General features: G+C 45.2%; 2 protein-coding genes across 10 annotated transcripts in view; one reads left to right on the plus strand and one right to left on the minus strand.

The window, feature by feature from the left end:
* Positions 1–5934, plus strand: part of Cacna2d4 (calcium voltage-gated channel auxiliary subunit alpha2delta 4) — a 106961-nt gene extending 101027 nt beyond the window's left edge. For all 4 annotated transcript variants that reach the window (XM_078015462.1, XM_078015463.1, XM_005333982.4 and 1 more), the window contains 4 exons: positions 2214–2331; positions 3757–3869; positions 4052–4134; positions 4908–5934. In XM_078015462.1, the coding sequence (XP_077871588.1) occupies positions 2214–2331; positions 3757–3869; positions 4052–4134; positions 4908–5012 (419 nt within the window). In that variant the 3' untranslated portion in view covers positions 5013–5934. The remainder of the gene's footprint in view (positions 1–2213; positions 2332–3756; positions 3870–4051; positions 4135–4907) is intronic.
* Positions 5935–10098: 4164 nt separating this feature from the next.
* Adipor2 (adiponectin receptor 2) overlaps positions 10099–21462 on the minus strand; it is a 96072-nt gene continuing 84708 nt past the window's right edge. For all 6 annotated transcript variants that reach the window (XM_078015472.1, XM_040281163.2, XM_013362279.4 and 3 more), the window contains 4 exons: positions 18258–18444; positions 17836–18023; positions 14758–14951; positions 10099–12847 (listed from right to left, as the gene is read on the minus strand). In XM_078015472.1, the coding sequence (XP_077871598.1) occupies positions 12719–12847; positions 14758–14951; positions 17836–18023; positions 18258–18444 (698 nt within the window). In that variant the 3' untranslated portion in view covers positions 10099–12718. The remainder of the gene's footprint in view (positions 12848–14757; positions 14952–17835; positions 18024–18257; positions 18445–21462) is intronic.

Here is a 21462-nt window from a genome sequence, read left to right on the forward strand (position 1 = left end):
CAGGGAACATTAGAGACTCCAGGAGGAGGAGAGGGTGTGGTCCAGGGGCCCTGACCAAGTGCAGCTGGGCGGCCACCAGGTCTCCCCGGGCACTCCAGCCCAGGGTCCATCAGCCCTCGGCAGTGCTCTGGGTTCCAGAGAGTGGTCACCAGGAGGCCCTGAGGATGACACCCTTCCCACGACTGTCTGAGGACAGAGTCCCCCAGAGGCAGTGGCAGGGTGAGAGGGTCCTGACAGAGTGAGGAAGAGCCTCTCTCACCTGGTTTGAGGCTCACCACGGCCCAGGAGAGGAGGAGCCCAGCTTGAATGTGAGAGCAGACAGATGCGCTGCCCCTCGGGGGGCTCAGAGCTCCCCCCACCACACAAGGTCACCTCCTGTTAGCAGGATTCGCTCCACTTGTCCGTGTTAAAAGGACCTTTTCCAGGGGGCTCTGGAACTTCCCTGTTGCCTGGGCAGCTCCTCAGCCCGGCCCCGTCTCTTTCTCAACATTAAGCTTCATGACAAGGAATCATGTCCACGGCTGTCCTCTCTCTGGTTTGCTCCGCCCTCTCCCTTTCCTGCTGCCCCCTGGGGCTGGCTGCCTTTGGCCCAGGAGGTGACCTCTGACCTGGGGTCACATTTCCACGTCCCCCTGCCATGTTTCCAGGCCGCTTTAGGAGGCCCCAGGCACACTCATAACAGGACTGCTTGGGGACAGTCACTTGACATGGGTGACAGGAGCCAGGAACCGTGTATCACAGCCCATTTAGGAACGGCTCCCTCTTCTCTCTGCCAGGAACAGAGGACCTCATTATGGGGTGGGGACGCAACCTCTGTCATCTGGCAAGCTGAGGACAGTCCCTTCCTTTGCTTGCTTAGAGCTTCACTTCTTCAGGACAGCTCTTCCCGGAGCCCAAGGCCCCAGCCAGGAGTAATGTGACCTTGGGGAAGCCGCCCAGCCCTTTTATTATTGTGGCTGTGAGCAGTGTTATCACTGACACACTTCACCCACCAGAGTGGCTCAGGTGACAGGCAGACAGGCCCAGCGCTGAGTCAGCACCCCGCAGGAGGAGAAGAGTCAGGTCCGGAGACTTCCAGGGCCACCCAGCTCCCTCCTTGGAGGGTCAGCTCGGGAAGGAGCCTGAGCAGATGTTTCCGGTCCCTGAGGACTGCTCCTTGCCCACTGGCCCTGCCTCTTGGCTTCAAAGTCTGGAGGGAACTTCTGGGTCCAGGAGTTAGGGAGACCAACGGCCCTCCTGCTAACCCTTAGTAGGAGCCCCTGTCCCAGCTCCACCTGTGTCCACCCACCTGCCCCACCTGTTTCACCCCTAGTCTGAGAAGCAAAGGAAATGCCTGTGATGGAGAAATAGGAGTGCTGCTTCCAGCCCCGGGCCTGCGCAGGCCTGCCCTGCTCTCCACCCCTCTGCGGGAGCTGCCTGGTCTCCAGGGCCCCTGTCTTGTCTCAGTGAACTCAGGGGCTTCACACTCACCTGATAGCCACCAAGGAGCCCCAATATCCGGGAGCTGGGCCTCCAGGCTCAGGTGGCCTTGGGTGCAGAGATCTGTCCCTCCCTTCACTGCTCAGTAGCAGGAGCTGGGGCCTGGTGGCAGGGGTGGGCCGGCAGGGCCTGGCCTGTCTAAGAGCTGCCCTGGCATGGCGTTTTAGCTACCTGAGAGTTGGACACAGGTGTGTCCACAGGGGAGGGGTCAGGTCCCAGAGTGAAGGGACCACAATCCACCCACCAAGCCACCCCTCCTGTTTCGCCTCGCCTCGTGAAGGAGGGTGGGGCCCGGGTGTATATGGCCTCCCCTCACTCAGGCTGCCCCTAGCAGGACCTCTGCTCACCCAGGGCCCTCCAGCAGGGACGGGGGAGGGTGCCTGGAGGAGAGAGGATGCAAGAACAAGGGTGCACCGGGTCCCTCTCAGGAACCTTTGAGATGGGGCACTTCCCACCCCCAGCTTATGATGAGGATGTAGGCTTCCAAAGAGAGAATATGGCTTCCTCAGGGTCAGGAGCTAGTGTGACACTCATGCCCGAGTTCCACGGTCCCCGACACCCAGGCTGCTTCAGTTATTCTCCGTTCTCCCCACCTCCCCATCCTGCACAGTCCCGAGACCTTTGTAACCAGAGAGCATCTGCCATGGACCAGGAGCAGGGGGCTCACTGTGGGTGCTAAGGCCCTCAGGAGGCTGTGGGGCCCTTCCTCACAGAGGCACCTCTGTCCACTGCAGCCCACAAGCATAAGAAGCAGGAGCTGCTGCATCCCTGCGACACAGAGTACCCCGTGTTTGTGCACCAGACAGCCATTCAGGAGACCAACGGCATCATCGAGTGTGGGGCCTGCCAGAAGTAAGACCCCCCTGGGCAGCTTGACCTGTCCCCTGCTCCCACTCCTGGCAAGATAGTCCCCGCCTGAGGCCCCACAGCCAGGATTCCATAGCCTCCCTCAGTGACCTCTGCCATCTCCATCCCTTCCGCTGAGGCACAGGTCAGCCCACAGCGGGGCCACGCACTCAACACCACAGATCTGAGAAAAGAAGCAACAGATAAACCTAGGTCTGCCCTAGAATATGTCTGGTGCAAAGAAGAGGGTCCTAGACCCGCCTTCCCACTGCTGTTCCTGTCTGTGGTCTGTCCTACCCCCAGGCCAGCACCTCCGGGCAGGAGCCCCTCAGTCTTGCTCCAGGGTCAAGACCCCTAGATCCCACCAGCCCTGGCCCAAGAAGGCAGAGAGGCCACCGGAAGGGTGGGTTTTCTGTTCCCAAACCTCAGAGGACCCCCCACACACACACCCCCAGGGAGTTCTGCCCTGGGCTGGGAGGAATGGCCTCCTCCAGGCTGTTCTCTCAGCCAGACTTCCTGTTCCCCAGGGACCGCCAGGCTGTCCCTTAGACAGCCAGACCCAAGCTAACTATTGCAGTGTAAAGCCTCGCATGTCGGCCTCTGACAAATCCAGTCTCCATCTCTTCCTACGACGTGATGTGAGGCAAGATTTTGACCACACAAAGCAGTTTTCTTGGAACTATTTCTGTTTTGTGCATTTATCTCAAAGCCTTGCTGTAGGGACAGAGTCGATGGGTATGTGTCAAGCAAGTGCTTTCCAGTAGACAGACTTGAGTTTAAAAACTGGCTTTGCCACACCCTCGCTGTGAAACCTTGGGAAAATCACTTCTCCTAGGCTCCATTTTGTCCTCTACCACACAGGGCCATACCAACCTCACAGAGGGCTCTGAAGTCTAAGCGTAGACATATGTGTGTAGACGCCTGTACAAACAGATGTGTCTGTGTGACATCACCCGGCCCCTGGGAATGGCTCAGTGAATGGCAGCTGTCCTTGTTATGTAACGCCCTGGGACCTTGTGCCCGCCTGGCTTTCCCAGTCATTCCCCTGGGTCCTCAGACCTCCTGAGCTGTGCGGTGGCATTGTGCCACCTAGTGGCCCATCCTTGTACTGCACTTCCCCGTACACCCCGAGCAAGAGTCGCCCTACAGCCCAATCTGCTCAGGAGCATCCTAGTGTCCCTGCAAACATTAACAACTCCTTCCTCACCTTCTCCATCTTCTAGAAAAGGACAGATGTAATTTTGTAAGTCAGTAGGGCTGGGTCATTGGTCCCGGGCTATTCCGCCCAGGATCCAACGTGCATTTCTGCCCCTCCCCCTGTGCCCCTACTTTCACACTCCGAGCCTCCAGTTCTCTCCTCAGAGACCTTCTCGTGGTGGCTGCCGTGCCTGCCTGGGGAAGCCCTTGACCTCCGCCCCCTCTTTGCTGCAGGATATTTGTGATGCAGCAGATTCCCAAGACCAACCTGCTCCTGCTGGTGACAGATCCCACCTGCGACTGCAGTGTCTTCCCGCCAGTCCTGCAGAAGGCCACAGAAGTCAAATATATCCTTCCCATCCTCCAGGATATGTGGGAGGGGAGGGTGGGCTCCGATGTCACTGAGGGCTCCGATTTTGAGGGCTGAGGCCAGCCTTCCTTCCTCCCCTATCCTTGGAAGCTGGCTCCACCAGGGGCAGGTTCTTCTAGGGGTTCAGAGCGGTTGACCTTGACCTTGTGAGTTCTATACATAATGCCTCTGTCAAGTGCGACAGGATGCGCTCTCAGAAGCCCCGCCGGAGACCCGATTCCTGCCATGCCTTTCATCCAGAGGTGCGAGGCTGGGTGGGCTGTGGCAGGGGTCTTGGTCTTGGTTCCACATTCTCTGCCAAGTGCGTGTGCCCTTGTAAATGCCGGCATATCTGGACACTGATGAATACAACTGAACATGTGCATCTCACTGGGAAGTGTTCTTACCTGTGCATTCATATTTATATCCTGTGAAATGGGGACACCACAAGGGGGTCTTTGTACAGTTCCTGGCACAGAACTCCTAAAACCCCTGTAACTTCCTGGGTGACATGAGTGAGAAGGACATCTTTTGTTACAACACTTGGCCTAAGTCCCTGGGTTCCTGACACCATGCTTCTAAGACCTTTGGAATAAGAGTGATTTGTGTTCTACTGAGATGACCGGTGTCTGGGACCCCTAGGCCCAGCATGGGGCCTGGTCACCAGAAAGACCCAGGCCTATTAGAGAGTGGGGACTTCAGCCGCATCCCCTGACTTCTGGGCAAGGGATGGGGATTGGAGATGGAGTTGCCACCAGTGGCCAATGACTTTATCGATTATGCTACATAAGGAACCCACCTTGAAACCCCTCAGCAACAGGGTCGGGAGACCTGACCTCAGCTTCCAGTGAGTGTGCAGCCTCTACTTTCCCCCTGAAAGGTCTAAGAAAGATGGGGCTTTACTTTCTGAAACTTCCTTCTCTCTCAGGATTTGACCCCCTTTAGTCCCAGAGACCCCTGCCCATCCTTGCCCCTCTGGATGGGAAGGTGCCTCTGCTGTAGATGCCGCCCTCTCACCTCTGCTCTGGGTTCACAGGAGAACGCTCAGGACTGTGGCGGCGCCTCGGACACGTCGGCCTGGCTCCCCCTGCTCCTGCTGCCTCTGGGTGCCTGGGTGCTGCCACCTCAGCTTCTGCGGTGACACTCACTGCAAGGGGATCCTTCCAGAGACATTCTAAGAAGTCAGCCTCTGGTGTGGGACGCAGTTCACTACAGCTGGGTTACCTCCCGGGCCTGTGCTCATCCTGCTTCCAGAGATTGCTGGAAGAACAAGGGAACAAAGCCCCAGATGCCATTTTCCAAAGACCCTCCAGGGTGCCTGGTACGGTTCACCCAGGCTCTGTGGGCATCCTGCTATGCTTCGTCTCTTCTCTTCAGGAGTCCAGCATGAGCCAGACTTAGACCAAGACAAAAGAGTTAGTTCCACCTATTCTGCAGATCAGACCTGTTTCTAATGAAGCAGGCTGATCTTCAGAACCCACGGACCTACAGGTGCTGAGCAGGAGGAGCCGAGTGAGGCCAAGGGCAGGGAGGAGACTGAGGCAAGAGCATGCCTGGCTGAAAAGGAGGATGGAGCATTTCCTAGATGCTGCTGGTGTGTGTGTGTGTGTGTGTGTGTGTGTGTGAGAGAGAGAGAGGGGAGGGAGGGGGGAATAGTAAAAAGAAAGACCAAGAACAGGATAGGAATATGTATCAAACCCTTTTAGGAAACTATCAACATGCCTGTGTGTGATGTCTTCAGACTGTTGCTGCTGGAGAACTTGTGAAAAATTTGTTTGCTTGTTTGTTTCTTTTTAAAAATTCCTAGCTAAAGGAAATTTTGCAGCTAATAAAAAGTCAGGCTGGACGCAGAGCCACATGCCTGTAATCCTAGCGGCTTGGGAGGATGAGGCAGGAGGATTGCAAGCTCGAGACCAAACTCAGCAACTTAGTAAGGCCCTAAAGACTCAGAGAGACTCTGCCTCAAAATAAAACATTTAAAAAGGAGTTGGGGATGTGACTCTGTGGTAAAGCGTCCCTGTATTCAATTCCAGGTACAAATAAAGTAAAATACAACAGGCTGAGCTCTGCAGCTGCTGCATGGGACAATGATGTACTTGTAGGGGTGGAGGCAGGAATTGGGGCCACCAAACTGATGTCTCAGTGTGACCCACAGACCTTCACAGAGGCATGGTGAGATATCTCCTGAGCATCAACTCCAGACTCCCCATGAGGTCCAGGTCCTGGTCATGGGCATCTGCTGGCCAGGGATCTACAAAAAAAATTACTTGATTTTGTCCCAAATCCTCGAAGGTGGAACTTTGGGGAACATTTCAGTGTACAAAGCAGAGTCCACTGGTAAGGTAGCTACATCTGGAAACACCCCTCACACACAGTTATACACCCATCTCTCCCCAGGGTCCCGACATCTTGGAGCTTCCTCTACTCCAAATCTGAATCCCAAGAGATAGCAGACTTTGTTGTTGTTTTAATATTTTTTAGTTGTAAATGGACACAATACTTTTATTTTATTTATTTACTTTTATGTGGTGCTGAGGATTGAACCCAGTGCCCCATACGTGTGAGGCAAGTGCTCTGCTGCTGAGCCACAACCCCAGCCCAAGGCAGCAGACTTTGTTGTAGGAGCAATAATACGAGCAGAACCCATGTAGAAATTCTGGGGTGCCTCAGATCCTTGAAGTTAAAATAATCTCAGATGAGAAGGCCCGGCCCAGCCCCACAAGAATTGGTGTGGCTTACACACAAGAACTCAGAGGTCACTTCTTCCCTATCCTCCACAACCCTCAGCTGGCCCAGTTTCCCACCAGCAAACAGCTCCAGTTTCCCTCTAAGGCAGGCCAACTCCATGTGTTCATTAGAACGTTTGAAAGTGCCTTACATTATAGACTGTCACAGTGTTACTCTGTCATTTAAGTCTCACACCAATCCTGTGAGGAAGGGATCAATTTCCCATTTACAGCTAAAGTCACTGACATTTGCAGAAGACAGTTTAAGTGGCAGGAAAGTATTAGCAATGGTTACGATTTACATGTACCAGGAAAATAACATGCATTTACTCATTTACTCCTTGCAGCACCCTTTGAAGTCGGTAACATGTTTACCCCATCTTATAGATGAGGAACTGGGGTTTAGAGAGCTGAAAACTGGCTCCAAATTATTGGAAGATCAAATGTAATACACTCATGTAATTTGCCTAATTATCAACTTCGTTTTTCTTGGAGGCGGGGACAAAGAGATTACATCCTGGAAACCAGGAATAATGGCTAAAGGTCATAGGTGCCCACCTGGCCCATGTGGGCTAGGAAGAGCAGGGAGCCCTCTCTCTCACCATGGCGATGCCACAGCTGAGTGCCTCCCTACATCATGAAGACCTAACTGTGGCAGGCGTGGCAAGATGAGTATCTCCTGGGCCAGCCACTCCCTGCTGTGGCCCATGACCACAGACACCGCCTCCAGCCTCTCCCCAGGACAGTGTTGTCCAGTGCTGTCTTCAGAAGGGCTTGTCTTCCCACCCAACCAGGGAAAGTATTTTCAGGCAAATTTATCAACTATCTTGGCAACAGAGTGAAAAACGCAAGCAGAAGGAGTGCTGGCCTTCCTCTGGGTCCCTCGTCTCTATACAGCCAAGGGTAGCCTGTGAGATCTGGAACCCTCTGCGAACCCATGAAATCACTTCTGATTAACCAGCACTGCTCTTCTATAGACGCCTCTGAAGGTCAGGGCTGTTCTTCCTCTTTCCACATTTAACAGAACCATGAAGGGACAGCAGGTGGCAGTCTGGCTCACACAGCAGAACCGTCAACTTGACTTCAGAGGAGCTAAGTTGGCACCTCAGTCATTAACAGGGGTACAAAATCTTGGCATCTCTTGTCAGTGCTGTACACCTTTGTTCGGCTGAGAAGAGCTCAAGGCTGCTGTCAGACTCCCCTTCCTCAGTACCAGGAATACACTGACTGCTAAATCCACCTAACAAAGTGTGTGTGTGTGTGTGTGTGTGTGTGTGTGTGTGTGTGTGTTTTAATAACAGGGCTTTCAATAAAACACTTCAACAACCACTTTGTGATGCCAAGTGAAGTTTTGACTCGGGAAGGTTAAGGGAGTGGCATATCTTTAGGTCAAGAAAATTCTAGCACTATGTATGCATGTACGGACATATAAGTATGGGGGTGGCCGGGGCTCAAAGACCACAAAAGGAAGGATTGGAGCCAGGGTTTGGCAGAATCACCGTGGGGAATGAATGTTATCACTAAGAGCAGCAGCATCTCAGTGAAGGATGCAAAGTTCTCTTGAAAGGTGAGAAAACAGAGGCTAGGGAGGTAAAAATTTCTTGCCCACATGACATGGCAAATGGCAGAACAGGGACTAAGCCTGCCACTGTTCATTTCTAGGCTAGCATGAAGGGGCAATGGCAGGGTACAGTCCAAAGCTACTTGAGCATGCAGTCTAATTCCCGGCCCCATGATTCCCACTCCCAGATCCAGACCATGCCAAGCAGCAGCAAAGAATGAACCACACTAGCCTTGTTTTCAAGTCAAACAGTTGAGGACAGAAAGCTCAGAAGGTCAAGTGCTAACATGTTTTTGCTCACGCATAAGTTAGGGCAAAGAAAAAGAAGAAGGGGGCAGGGGCGTGGCGAAAAAGTTTCTCATGAAAATTGAACAGATATCAGTAGAGGAAAGGAACCAGGGAGGGATAAGGGCTCGTAAAGGGGAAATATCAGGTAACAATATTGGCTAAATTCTAGCGCTATGTCCGCATGTACGGAGTGTCATAATGAATGCCACCATTATGTACAATCATGATGCACCAATAAAAAATAGAAAAAAACAGTTGAAGGCATGGAAGTGGTGAGTGAACAGCCTATGCCCCTTGTGCCCCATGTGGGAATAAGGAAATGCAATATACTGCATAAGACGGTGCAAAGTATTCAAGAAAAGGATGTTTCCAGGGTAAGTTTGAAGGAACATTGTCCACAGGCTTCTCTCGGGCACTCAGAGCCCTGGCACTCCATCAAATCAAAATTCAGATTTGTCCTCATCTATCTACAATATGCACAGGACATCACCTGAGAAATGGAAAGCACACAGACAGCCAGAGACCAGGAAAAACCAAAGCAGGCTTTCTGTGGGCCTGTTTAGTTTTTGTCAGGAATCGAACACAGTCCCGACCTACATCTGGATAACCCACGGGGAAACCTTAAGTTGTAACTAGAGTCTATAAGTGAGAATTCAACATGAAAATATCCAAGTACTGGAAATTCCCCAGCAAATACTAACTTACCTAAGGCAAGAAGGTTGAGATTTCCTAACCTTAAATGAGATCAGGTTAACCAACCCCCAAAGCTTCAATATACCTGTTTTAACAGTCTGATATAACAGATTCAACTGCAGACAAGAGACAATTTTCTCCTTAAAAATTTTCTTTCACTTTTTCTCTGGTGAACTTCTGGCATCAGTCAGAAAAACTTCGTAGGTTTCAGGTTCCTCAAGTATAAAATGAACATGACTAGCCCATAGGGTTGTTAGAGGGTTTAGATTGAAAAGGGCCCCCAAAGGTCGACTGCTAGACTTGGGTCTCCAGGGATGGTAGAAAATAAAAATGGGGCCTAGTTGGAAGAGGTGCGTCTCTGAAGGGTATATTCTGTCCCTCTCTGCTTTGTTTCACTGCACCTCCCCACCAGGATGCTCTGCCTCACCAGAGACCAGGAGACAACAGAGCCAAGAGACCACAAATTGAAACCTCTCAGTGAGCCAAAATAAATCTCCTTTTCCTTTGACTTTCTCAGATATTTTGTCACAGCAACCAAAAGCTGATGAGATACAGGATAAGATTATGAGAAAATTCTTTAACACAACTCATGGCCTAGTGTTCATTATATTAGGTTCTTGTTGCTTTTTTCTTGGGTAGTGCTGCAGTTCAAACCCAGGGCCACATTCATGCTAGTTAACATGGTCCACATCCCAAGCCCCTAGGGTATTGTTTTTATAAACTTCCAACAATAAATCAAGAACTGCTTCTTAGAGTTAGCCTTCCTCTCTGTTCTAAACATGGTCCAAGTTAGATGAAAGTCAGGAAAAGCAAGCAGGGCACAAGCACACTTATTTGTGTATTTATGATGGGAAGTTTCTAAAACTTCCTAAACTTCAGTGTCTGAATTAAGGCTTCAAGGATATGCCAAAAGCTAAAGGAAGTAAGATGAAAAAATAGCAACAAAAATACAACAAAAGTTCATTTTCCATTTGGTTCTTTTTATTAGAGAAATTGAGAATACAGCAAGTAGGGAAATCCCATGGTGAGTGGAACCATCACAGATACCTTTCTGGAACCCCAACCTTCTATGATCCCCAAAAATGTGCTTTGTGGCTTCAGCGATTTGTAAGGGGGAGGGGAAAATACTGAAAAAGGCCACTATTTAATGGTGAAAGAATGAAGCTGTAGAGGTCCTAAACAGCCCAGGGCCAAAAAAGAAAATTAAAAATCTGCACAGAGCAAGCCAGCCTCTGACTGCTGAGAGTAAGGCATTCAGGCGCCAACCTGGTGAGTTCTCAGCGGGCACTGTAGGTCAAGTGCACATAGAGGCTATTGGTAGTGAGCTGCACGTGGACACACACACAAGTGGGCATACACATACCCACACACATACACACCCAAAAGAGGGAGAGTTGACTGGATTACACATTGGTGGTGTTGGTTTCATGTTCCCTAAGGGTTTGTGCTATGTTGAACCAGAATCTTCCTGCTTTGGGGTGTGGGGTGACTGGGCCCAAAGACTGCTACTTCTCTGGGTGTTGTTACAGGGCTGCATCTCATACCCCTATACCCCAAAGCACATGACCAAAGAGCAAGTCTGGCTTCTGATATGTGCTGTTGCTCCCAGGAAACTAAGTGAGCTTCCTTCCAGTTGGCCACTGTCCTGTTGGACTATTTTCTAAAGAAACAAATACTGTTCGTTCTGTCAGGCCCTTCATCCACTGAGTCTTTTGCTTGGGCCACCTAGGGCAGTGACCTTATCCAGAACCAAAACACTCCTATGATCTTCCCAAGTTTCTGCACTGATTCTTTCTTCCTGGACCCCATCTGTAGCTGGAGATTCACAGGGAAAGGAAGGCAGGGTGGGGACAATAACAAAACCCTACTGAACAAACCAGACGTCCTTCTCATACTCCTAGACACCCCTTTGACAATGCCAGCCCCTCTGCCTTAGGACCTAAGTGGCAGTTCTAATACCTACCACCCCCCCAGGATGTAACACACCCTCTCTTGAAGTCCTGGATGGCAGTAACCCGAGACTTGAGTGCTATTTTAGAGGTTCACCTGTGAGCCAAGATCAGAACACATCTTGTCTAAGAACCGGATCCTTCCCTGCCACCACTCTCCCTGACACTGTAACAAGGCAGCCCTGGGTCAAGAGCAATAGTTCTTCACTTCTAGTAGCAATTCAAAAACATGGACTTAAGGATTCTACCAGACTCACTAGCAATAACATGCCATTGCCTTCTAAACATGTCCCCCAGCAACATGGGGCTCAGTGAAGCTGAAAATGCCACAGTGGGCACTGGAGGCTTCTGCAGGCTTCCTTCAAAGACAACCACGGTGTCCGTCACACCAGGTTTACCAAGACCACACACCAGAGGCAAAACTCAACTTTTCTCTGGTCTAAAGACAGGTTTCTTTCTCTACACAAATAAGAATCTCATCTGTGGCTGGCTCCACACCAGAACTATGATGTCAGGGAATAGGCAATTTATATTTGCAGGATTTTTAATAGAATGATTTTTAATAGAAATTTACAGGGTGGTTCAGAGCTCCAATAGCAACTGCCACGCCTCAAGTCAGACCAAAACTACCACCAAGTTGAACGGGATGCCAGGAAGTGATCAGATGAGCCCCTGTGCTAACGTTCCCAGGGATCCTCCACTGTCTCCACCAGTATCAAGAGCAGGACTAGCTGGCTCTTCTCTTTAGAAAGGGTCACTATCGGCCTACAAGACAGCTTTTCAAATGACTGCCTTTTACCTAAACACATCTTATCAGTCATTTATGTGCTGCTTCCACTGAAGAAACACACATCACTTCCTCCTACCTCTAATTCAGGATGCCCAAAGGCTATTGGAATTGAGAGTGATCAAGCTTGGCTAATATCTCTGCCCCGCTAGGGTCCAAGGTGTGCATGTTGGCCTTTAGAAGGCACCCTGGTGCACCAAGACTGCTGCACATTCTGGGGCTACCACCTGATCTTCCCTCACTTTGTGCAAAATTGAAACAGTGTGTGGTACTTGCATGTTTCTATACAAAAATTCTCCCTCCCTCCCCAACCCTTATGTTTTAAACATTTATATAAATTCTTTAAACAGTAAGTTAGAAATCTTATTTACATTAATGTCTTTGTTCTCCCAAAAGAGCATCTAAAATCACACTCCCACCCCTTAATTGGATATAAATGTTCACCTAAATTGGACTGTACTATTGTTTTAAAGAGAAAGGGAGAAGAGAGAATCACCAGCTAAACTGTTTCCCCATCTTCTACAAATAAATTATGATACGGATCAGAAGCCAGTTTGCCAAGGGTCTTGCAAAGCCCTCAATCAGTAGATCCCAAGAATAAGTCAGGGTATGGGCCATTCCTCCTTTTCTCCAAATTGATGCACTCCATCCTTTGAGGTATGATTTATTTTTGTTTTTCTCTTCTCAGTCGTGTACCACGCAGAGCCCTTGGGCCGTCACAAAGCCCATGAGGCTATCAAGGTTTTGGGGCTCCTCTGGTACTGGCATAAATGGCCAGTAGGGAGGCCTGCAGATGCTGCAGGCCTAGATTCAGGGTAACAGTCCCTGGTTACTGGTAGGTTATCACAGTGCCTCCTCTTCGGTGCAGCCTCCACCAATCATGAACCGGAACTCTTGCAGGTTTGAGACGCCATGGAAGTGAACAAAAGCTCCGGCAACCACAAAGATGTGAAAGAGCTGATGAGAGTGAAACTGAAGAGAGAAAAAAAAAGAGGAGTGGTAAAAAATTCTTAGGATCATTTAATCCTGGCTTATGCTAAGCAGAAGATAGGGAATGGACATGACTGAGCTCAAATTCAAGGAGTCCACAGATCCTGATATACCATTAGGTATATCACATTCTGCTGAGTTGAAAGCCAGCTCTCCCCAAAGAAATTCAGGTTCTTCCACTAAGCTCTAGACATGAAAATCTGCATGTTAGAGTATTGGTGAACTTTGGGAGCAAACAACATACAGAATGTCTTGCAATAAGACCACAAGGTTCCTAAGGATTCTTTGATATCCAGCAGCAGAATATGACCAAATACTTTTGGTTCATGGACAAGAATATTAGAGCTGTGGTCATTTAAATGCTCTCTGTTAGAAAAACTAAAGAAAACTACCAGGATCTAGTAGAAAAGTTAAAAAAAAAAAAAAAGGTCCCTAGAGTTTATTACTTCAGTAGTAAGATTCTAGAACTATACAAACAAAAGACTGGGTAAACTGGGTGTGGTGGCTTATACCTGTAATCCCAGTGGCTCAGGAGGCCGAGACAGGAGGATCACAAGTTCAAAGCCAGCCTTAGTAAAAATGAGGTGCAACTCAGTGAGACCCTGTCTCTACAAAATAGGGCTGGGGATGTGGCTGTGGCTGAGTGCCCCCGAGTTCAATCCCTGCTACCCCTGCCCCCTCCCGCCCAAAAAAAGACTAAGTAAAGAGAGCCTCTTACTTTCCTATCAGAAGCTGGTCTATAAGCATGTGATACTATTTAAATTTTACCTGTTCTGTTGAATGCTATTTCACATCTCAAGCTCGATGTGCTCGATAAGCATCACTTCAAAACCTATACTATTCTCTCACTATAGTCTCAAAATGAAAAAGCCCAGTGGCAAGGCAGTATTTACTAAGGGAAAGACACTGATTTGAGAAATATATATAAACTTTAAAAAAGTCATATCCCAAGAGATCTTTCCTAGAAACCAAAGGAGATTAATTTTCCCAAAAAGGCAGGAAGAAATAAAAATTATTCCATATCAATCTCAAAATCATAATGAAACAAAAGGGATAAATGAGCTAATTTGAAGGTCAAAAGACTGCTTGAAATTCAGGATCATCTTCATTTTATAGACAGCTAAACTAAACTTTACAGTGATTACTTACATAATCAGTTTAGTCTATAAAAATCAACAACAGCTAAGCCACAGAATTCTAAAGGTCAGATTTCATATTAAACAACACTCCAATTCCACATCTGAAATGCTGCAGGCCCTCTTCTGTTAATTTCCTATCAATACCAGTCCCTTATATATTTTCTTTTCTCCTCTTCTTTTCTACTATCTTACTAACAACAGTCCAATTAACTGACTCTTCCTCCTCCTCCAAAAATTCATACACACAATCTCCCCTTACAAATCACCGGGCTTTGATATTAAAAAGGACCTTAGTTAGTATATCTGGTCACCAAAAAAGTCTTTGGCAAAAATCTGGTCCATAACCTTGTTTCACTAATGAGGAAAATGAGATTAAAGAATGGTTAAATGATTTTTCATTACAGAGTAGTTAACAGGATTGATTAGAACTAGCCTGATTCTACCACTTAATAGCCATGTGCCTTAGATAAGTCTTAATTTACTAATCTGCAAAATGAAACTATAAATAACAGTTATAGAGCTAAAGTATTAAATAAGTAACCCAAACACAGTACTTAGTACAGTGCTGGACACGAAATAAATAGGAATTGTTGTTACTTTTGCTCTTCAGAGAAACAACTAATGAGGGACAGAGTTAGGACCAGAATAAAAGTCTCAATTTTGAGTCTGAAACTTTTTTGATTTTATCACTTCCTAGTCTGCCAATAATCCACTAAGAGGTACACATGCTTGATTACCCCTGATTACACTTACCCAGATGTCACATTTGCCTGGAAAGAAGCGTTCAGGGATCCGGGCAGCATAGAGGGCAGCTCCTGTGATGTAGAGGCTGGCCATGAGCATTAGCCAGCCTATCTGCCCTATGGTGGCAGCCCTCAGGAATCCTTCTGAGATGACATAGTGTAAGGTGGGAATGATTCCACTCAAGCCTAAGCCCAAAAACACTCCTAGGAATCATGAGAAGGGGGCGGGGGGGGGGGGGAGATAAGAAGGAAGAGTCAATATTTCAGCACAGTACCATCTGTAAAACTGAAAATTCCAAGGTAGAATGCAACATTAGCTTCCTATTTTAAAGGAAAAGGGAGGTTCTTCAAACTCTGGAACACCATCACACAGATAACACAGCTATGTGCTAAAGATATATTTACAAATATAAGTAGCCTCCTGCTAAGTGAGGTTTAGCTTAGTAAGTGAGCAGAGACCAAGGGTTTAGAATCACGTTGCTATGTGCTTTAGAAAGGGATAGCTCTGAGAGTGTTTAAATTTCTCTAAATGCTGCCATTTTATAAACACAGCTTAAATATAGAGCATTATTTTCTCTTAGAAGAAACAGACATTCTGGGACTGGGGATGTAGCTCTGTGTTGAAAGTGCACTGGGTTCAACCCCAGCGTGTGTGTGTGTGTGTGTGTGTGTGTATCTCACACACACACACACACACACACACACACACACACACACACACACACAAAGGAGGAGGAGCAGAAGCAACATATTTAGGGTGGGGAGGCAATGAATGATCAAATAATCTGGTAAGGTGATACCATAAAGCTAAAATACTTGTATTAGTAATCTAAATTTACGATCTAAAAATAGGTATTTAACATTTTTTAAAATGCCCTGAACAAATGGTCTAATATGTTAACAAGTAAGATGACAGATTAAAGAAGAGAAAGATATATACTTCTGAGAGCTCCCAAGCTCCCAAACAAGTACATCACTCTGTCAGAATGGATAGGGTGTGGTTCAGTATCATACTTCCCTAGCATATGCAAGGCCCTGGGTTCACTCCCATACACTTTTGTCAGAATTACTCAGCACAGCCTACTAGCTTCAAAATCATTTATCAAAAGTAGCACTTTTGGGGGCTGGTTTTGTGGCTCAGTGGTAGAGCACTCGCCTAGCACATGTGAGGCCCAGAGTTTGATCGTCAGCACCACATTAAAATAAAGGTATTGTGTCCAACTACAACTAAAAAATAAATATTTTTTTTAAATAATAATAATGATAAAGTAGCACTTTTCAAACTTCTAGGTATGACCTAAGTCCTAAGATCAAGTAAGTACACACACACACAAATACATACATATATACACATTTAGGGTTGTAACAGAAAATGACATGATCCAAAAAAAGTTTCAAGTCTACTCATCTAAAACCAGTCTGAAACCTGTGTGTCAACAAAAGCAACACTCAAATCGGGCAGCAACTGCTCCTACATTTTGACAGGCAGACTTAAGAATGACCTTTACAACATAAGCTATCATTGGTAAGCTTTCAACAGACAAGAAGCCCATTACTCAATTTGGATGTTACCAAATAAACTGCTGAAGTACAATAATACATGTAGGTGTATATATAGGATGCATACGCATAAATAAAATGGGCATCTAAGTGAGGAGGAAAATAATAATGCTGATCTCACAAAATACAGGAACCAAAGAGACCTAAGTTAAAACTATTTCCTACCTCTACTACTCTATATAGAAACAGTACCATGATCCAGTTCTTTCTCTACATAATAAGCACAGGCTGCTAATGGCCTTTCATTCTCTAAGGCAAAGGCAAAGGAACTTGGTTCTTCTGACGTATATAAATAGCAGAATGCTCAGTTCTACTCAGCAAAGAAGTTCTTATGTGCTTAACACTGCAGAACTACTGAAGGGCTATTGAAGGCCAACCCTGACCACTGTTTATCTGCTCGTAGAAGCACTCGCTTTAAGGAAAAAAAAAAAAAAAAGGCAAAGTGTGGTGACAATGGTCATTAATATGAGGTTGATTTCTATTCTACTATCTTAAGGCATCTACCAGAGCTTGAATTTTATTACTAAATGGTTAAAAGAAAAGAAAAAAAGAAATATTGAAAGAAAATATACTGCTTGTAATAATACTGTTCATTCAAACTCAAGAGGCACTGGGTTTTACAAAATTGAAGACACATCCATTTGGCTACAAGGAGGCCCAGTTCAATGGGAAACAAAAACCTCTCTGCTAACTCCATACTCCAACAAGAAGACTCAATCAAGATGCTAAGAGACTTTTGAACTTCATCTGATGCCAATTAAACAGGCATTATCCTAAATATTAAAAGCGCCTTTATCCATATCAGAAGAGATGAGTGGTGCTTACATTCACATAACATGAGCTGTATAGGTGAAACCTTATTTATTTCAATGGCTTACAAAATATTTTAAAATAAAAATATACAACAAAACGAAAAACACAATAACAATTAGTCACTTAAAAAGTACACTAAATTGAAAGAATAAAAGAAATCATTACCTCATAAAGGCTGCAGAGCCTTCAAACCACCTTATGAAAAGTGTTTGGCCTCAAGTAAACAACGCCTGAAACAGAGGACCTCACCCAGCTCACCACTGCCCTCAACCCTGTGCCTTAAGAAAACCAGTGACCCTGAAAACAACCATGACTACTATATTAAAAGTTCTTCAACAACAGGAACTAATATTTATTCTTCTTTCATCATAAACAAAGTATAAGGCTTGTGTAATGGCAGAGTTTTGTGTGTGGTGGTTTTTTTCAGGGTGGGGGTGGGGTGGGGGGGGTGTACCAGGGATTGAATTCAGGAGCACTGAACCACTGAGCCACATCCCCAACCCTATTTTGTATTTTATTTAGAGACAGGTTTCATTGAGTTGCTTAGTGTCTTGCCATCACTGGGGCTGGCTGTGAACTCATGATCCTCCTCTGAACTCCCAGCCTCCTGAGCCACTGGGATTACAGGCGTGTGCCACCACACCTGGCTAAAGGCAGAGCTTTAATCAATGACTGGTGAATGAATGTCCAATGTAAAACCTCCACATGGACTTACCTGCTCTTACTCCCCGATACTGAGGGGTGGCAAACATGTCCCACTGGGAGACAATGATGGCTGCAATGCCCAGCACACAGATGACAATCAAGTAGATGAAGCAAGGTTGTGGGTTACAGTAGAAAGAATAATAAAGCCAAGGAACAAAACTTCCCATAATTAGAAGAGCAATACCAGAATAATCCAGTCTAGAATTAAAAAAAAAATTATTTAATGCTAAAAATTACTGTCTGTTATAGGTCCCAATTAATCCCCCATAACATGAGCTATCAACAACTGAAGGCAAGTTCCTTGCTTTAATTTAAAAAAAAAAAAAAAAAAAAAAAGTTCTCATCAGATGGTATCAAGAACGGATATCTTCTCCTAACCTTAACACTGACTCTAAAATCACTGATCAAACTATGGACGGTACAGATACTTACTTAGAGAAGAGCCGGGAGACCCCTTCTGAGTGGCAGTACACTGTGTGGAAGAGCCATGAAAATGAAAGGCAGAGAATGGCTCCCAAGAAAAATAACCCAAAGACCACCTTCTCTTGCAGAGGGGCTACAAAGGAGATATTTGGGCGAAACATATAAAAGATCCCCAGGCACAGGAAGAATACACAACCTAGGAAAAAAATGAAGGAGACGAAGAAAATATTATTCTTCTGAAGAGTCAGTGTTCTACACTAATTCTGCTTATAATCTTTCTCAGCAGCAATGATACCTGTATCAAAAGTTCCATAAATTTTTTTCCAAGTTCATCTAAAATTTACTTTAAATACTGTTGATATCATATAAAATTTAGTTTCACAAATTGGGCATTACAGAACATAATAACTTAATCTAACAGCATAATCCAAAAGGAAATCAGATAATGCTGTTACTTCTTAGAATTGGCATGAAATTTCATTTATGAAATTTTTGGTATATACATACAGCCCAGCTATGAAAGGTCCTTTTTGTTTTCACTTTGAATTCCAACACCTCCAAATCCTGACAGGAAATAATAGCTTTCCTATACCAATAGCTGTCAAGAAGCACCATGCTGCTTCTCTGGTCCTTACAGGATGGTCCAGTAGGGACAGCAAAGTACCTTCTCAGGGCATTCATAACCAGTTCTTGAACTGTTCTCCACAGCAAGATACCATGTTCTTACTGCTTAGACCACTTACCAAAAGAAGGTCAGATATTTAGAAGTCAAACATTTGCTAAGTGATCCTATTTTATCATTTTAACCTAAAAATTACTTCTGACTTAGATATCTCCAACAGATTTAATCGGATTTTTTTCTTTCTCTAGTTTACTTTCACTATTCTTGCAGGGAAGAACTCAGAGGCACAGCAGAAATCAAATGTGTGATGAGAAATGCAAGTCAAATGGAGTAAAGCTAGAAACTATATTATTACATTAATGATAATGTATAACTACCATCATTAATTCCAAAACAGATGGGAAAAGGATACACTCATACATTGTTGGAGGGACAGCAAATTGGTGCAACCAGTATGAAGATTCCTCAAAACACTAGGAATGGAACCACCATTTGACTCAGTTATACTATACCATGATATATATATCCAAAGGACTTAAAATCAGCATACTACAGTGATGCAGCCACATCAATGTTTAAAGCAACTCAATTCAGAGTAGATAAGCTGTGGAACCAACCTAGGTGCCTTTCAACAGATGAATGGATAAAGGTATTGTGGTATATATACACAAAAGAACATTACTGAGCCTTAAAGAATAATGACTCTGTGACATTCAATGGATGGACTTGGAGACTATTATGCTAAGCGAAATAAGCCAGTCCCCCAAATGTTTTCTCTGATAGGTGGCAGCTAACCCACAACAACTGGTGGGGGGTGGGGAGAACAGAAGTTCATTGGATTAGACAAAGAGGAATAAAGGCAAGGGAGGGAGGATAAAAAAGACAGTGGAAAGAATCTGGTGTAACTTTCCTAAGTACATGTATGAATACACCACAGTGAATCACAACATTGTGTACATCCACAAGACTAGGATCCTAATTAGATAAGATATATTCAATGTTTATATATCAAAACAGATTCTGCTATCATGTATAACTAAAAAGAAAAATAAAATGTTATTACTATATGTATTTAAAAAACACTTGTTATATATATTCCAAAACAGAAGTCCTGTACCTGCTGTCATTCCCAACTCTCTAGCCCCCCTCAACCCTACCCTAGATAACCATTAATCTACTTTCTGTTTCTATGGATTTGCCCGTTCTGGACATTTCATGTACATGGAATCATAAAATTATGTGGCCTTTGGTGGCTGGTTTCATTTACTTAGCAAATGTTTACAGGGCTCACTCTTGTAATATAATCTGTGTTTCATCCCTTTTTTAAGGTAAAAAAAAAATTCCACTGTATTATATACCACATTTTGTTTATCCAGTCATCAGGTGGTAGATATCTGAGTTGCTTCTACTTTTTAGCTGTCATGAATCATGATGCTATCAACTTCATGCACATGTTTTTCTGTCAATGTGATTTTAATACTTAGGAGTGCAATGTCTGGTAACTGTCTTTAACTTTTTGAAGAACCAACAAACTATTTTCCATAGGGCTGCCCCATTTTACATCTTACTGGCAATATACAAATGTTCCAATCTCTCCATATTCCCCATCAAACTTATATTGCATTTCTTCTTTTTTTTAAACCAGGGATTTGAACTCAAGGGTGCTTAACTACTCAGCTACATCCCTAGCCCTTTTTTATCCTCCTGCCTCAGCCTCCGAAGCCACTGGGATTATTTTTCTTTTTCTCAATTACAGCTATCCTGGTAGGAGTGAACCAGTCCCTCAACTCATTTCTCAATACATCTGATTTGTATGTCTTTATAAAAATGATGTCTCTTTTGAGTTTTACCAATAAAGACAAACTGACTGTTCTTTAACAGTTCTTTACTAGACTCTTACCAGACATGATTTGCAAATATTCTCTCCCACTCTGAGGGTTGTCTTTTTACTTTTTCCTCTCCAAACTGAGGACTGAACTATGCCCAGAGGCACTATGCCCCTGAATTATATCTCCATAACTGTTTTGTTCTTGTTGTTTTTAAGAAAAGGTCTTTCTAAATTACCAAGGCTGGCCTTAAGCTTGAATCCTTCTGCTTCAGCCTCCCAATTGATCGGGATTAACAGTTATATGCAACCAGGTCCAACTTCTTTTCACTTTCTTAATCATGTTCTTTGACATAAACCAATTTTTTATTTTGATGAAGTTTAAATTATCTGGTTTTTTTTCTTCCTCTGTGCTTTGTCAATGCTAAGAAATTTGTCTAATCCAAGGTCACAAAGATTTATGTCTATGTTTTTGCCCAAGTTTTATAGTTTTAGCTCTGTGTTTAGGTCTTTGTTCATTTTTATTTATGGTGTGAGGTTAGGGTCCAACTTATTTTATACATGGCTATTTAGCTATCCTAGCAACATCTGCTGAAGACTATTCTTCACCCGCCTCCCCGACCTTACATTTAATATACAATCATGACGGAGAAAACATTATATTTCATTTTCTATTTTAAGCCAAATTAAATTTAATAGTGAATAAGTAATGACTGAAAAATCACCTTCATCTCTACTTATTGAAAAATACTGATAATGTTCTAAAG

This window comes from Ictidomys tridecemlineatus, chromosome 6, assembly GCF_052094955.1.
Source record: "Ictidomys tridecemlineatus isolate mIctTri1 chromosome 6, mIctTri1.hap1, whole genome shotgun sequence".
Lineage (NCBI taxonomy): Eukaryota > Metazoa > Chordata > Mammalia > Rodentia > Sciuridae > Ictidomys > Ictidomys tridecemlineatus.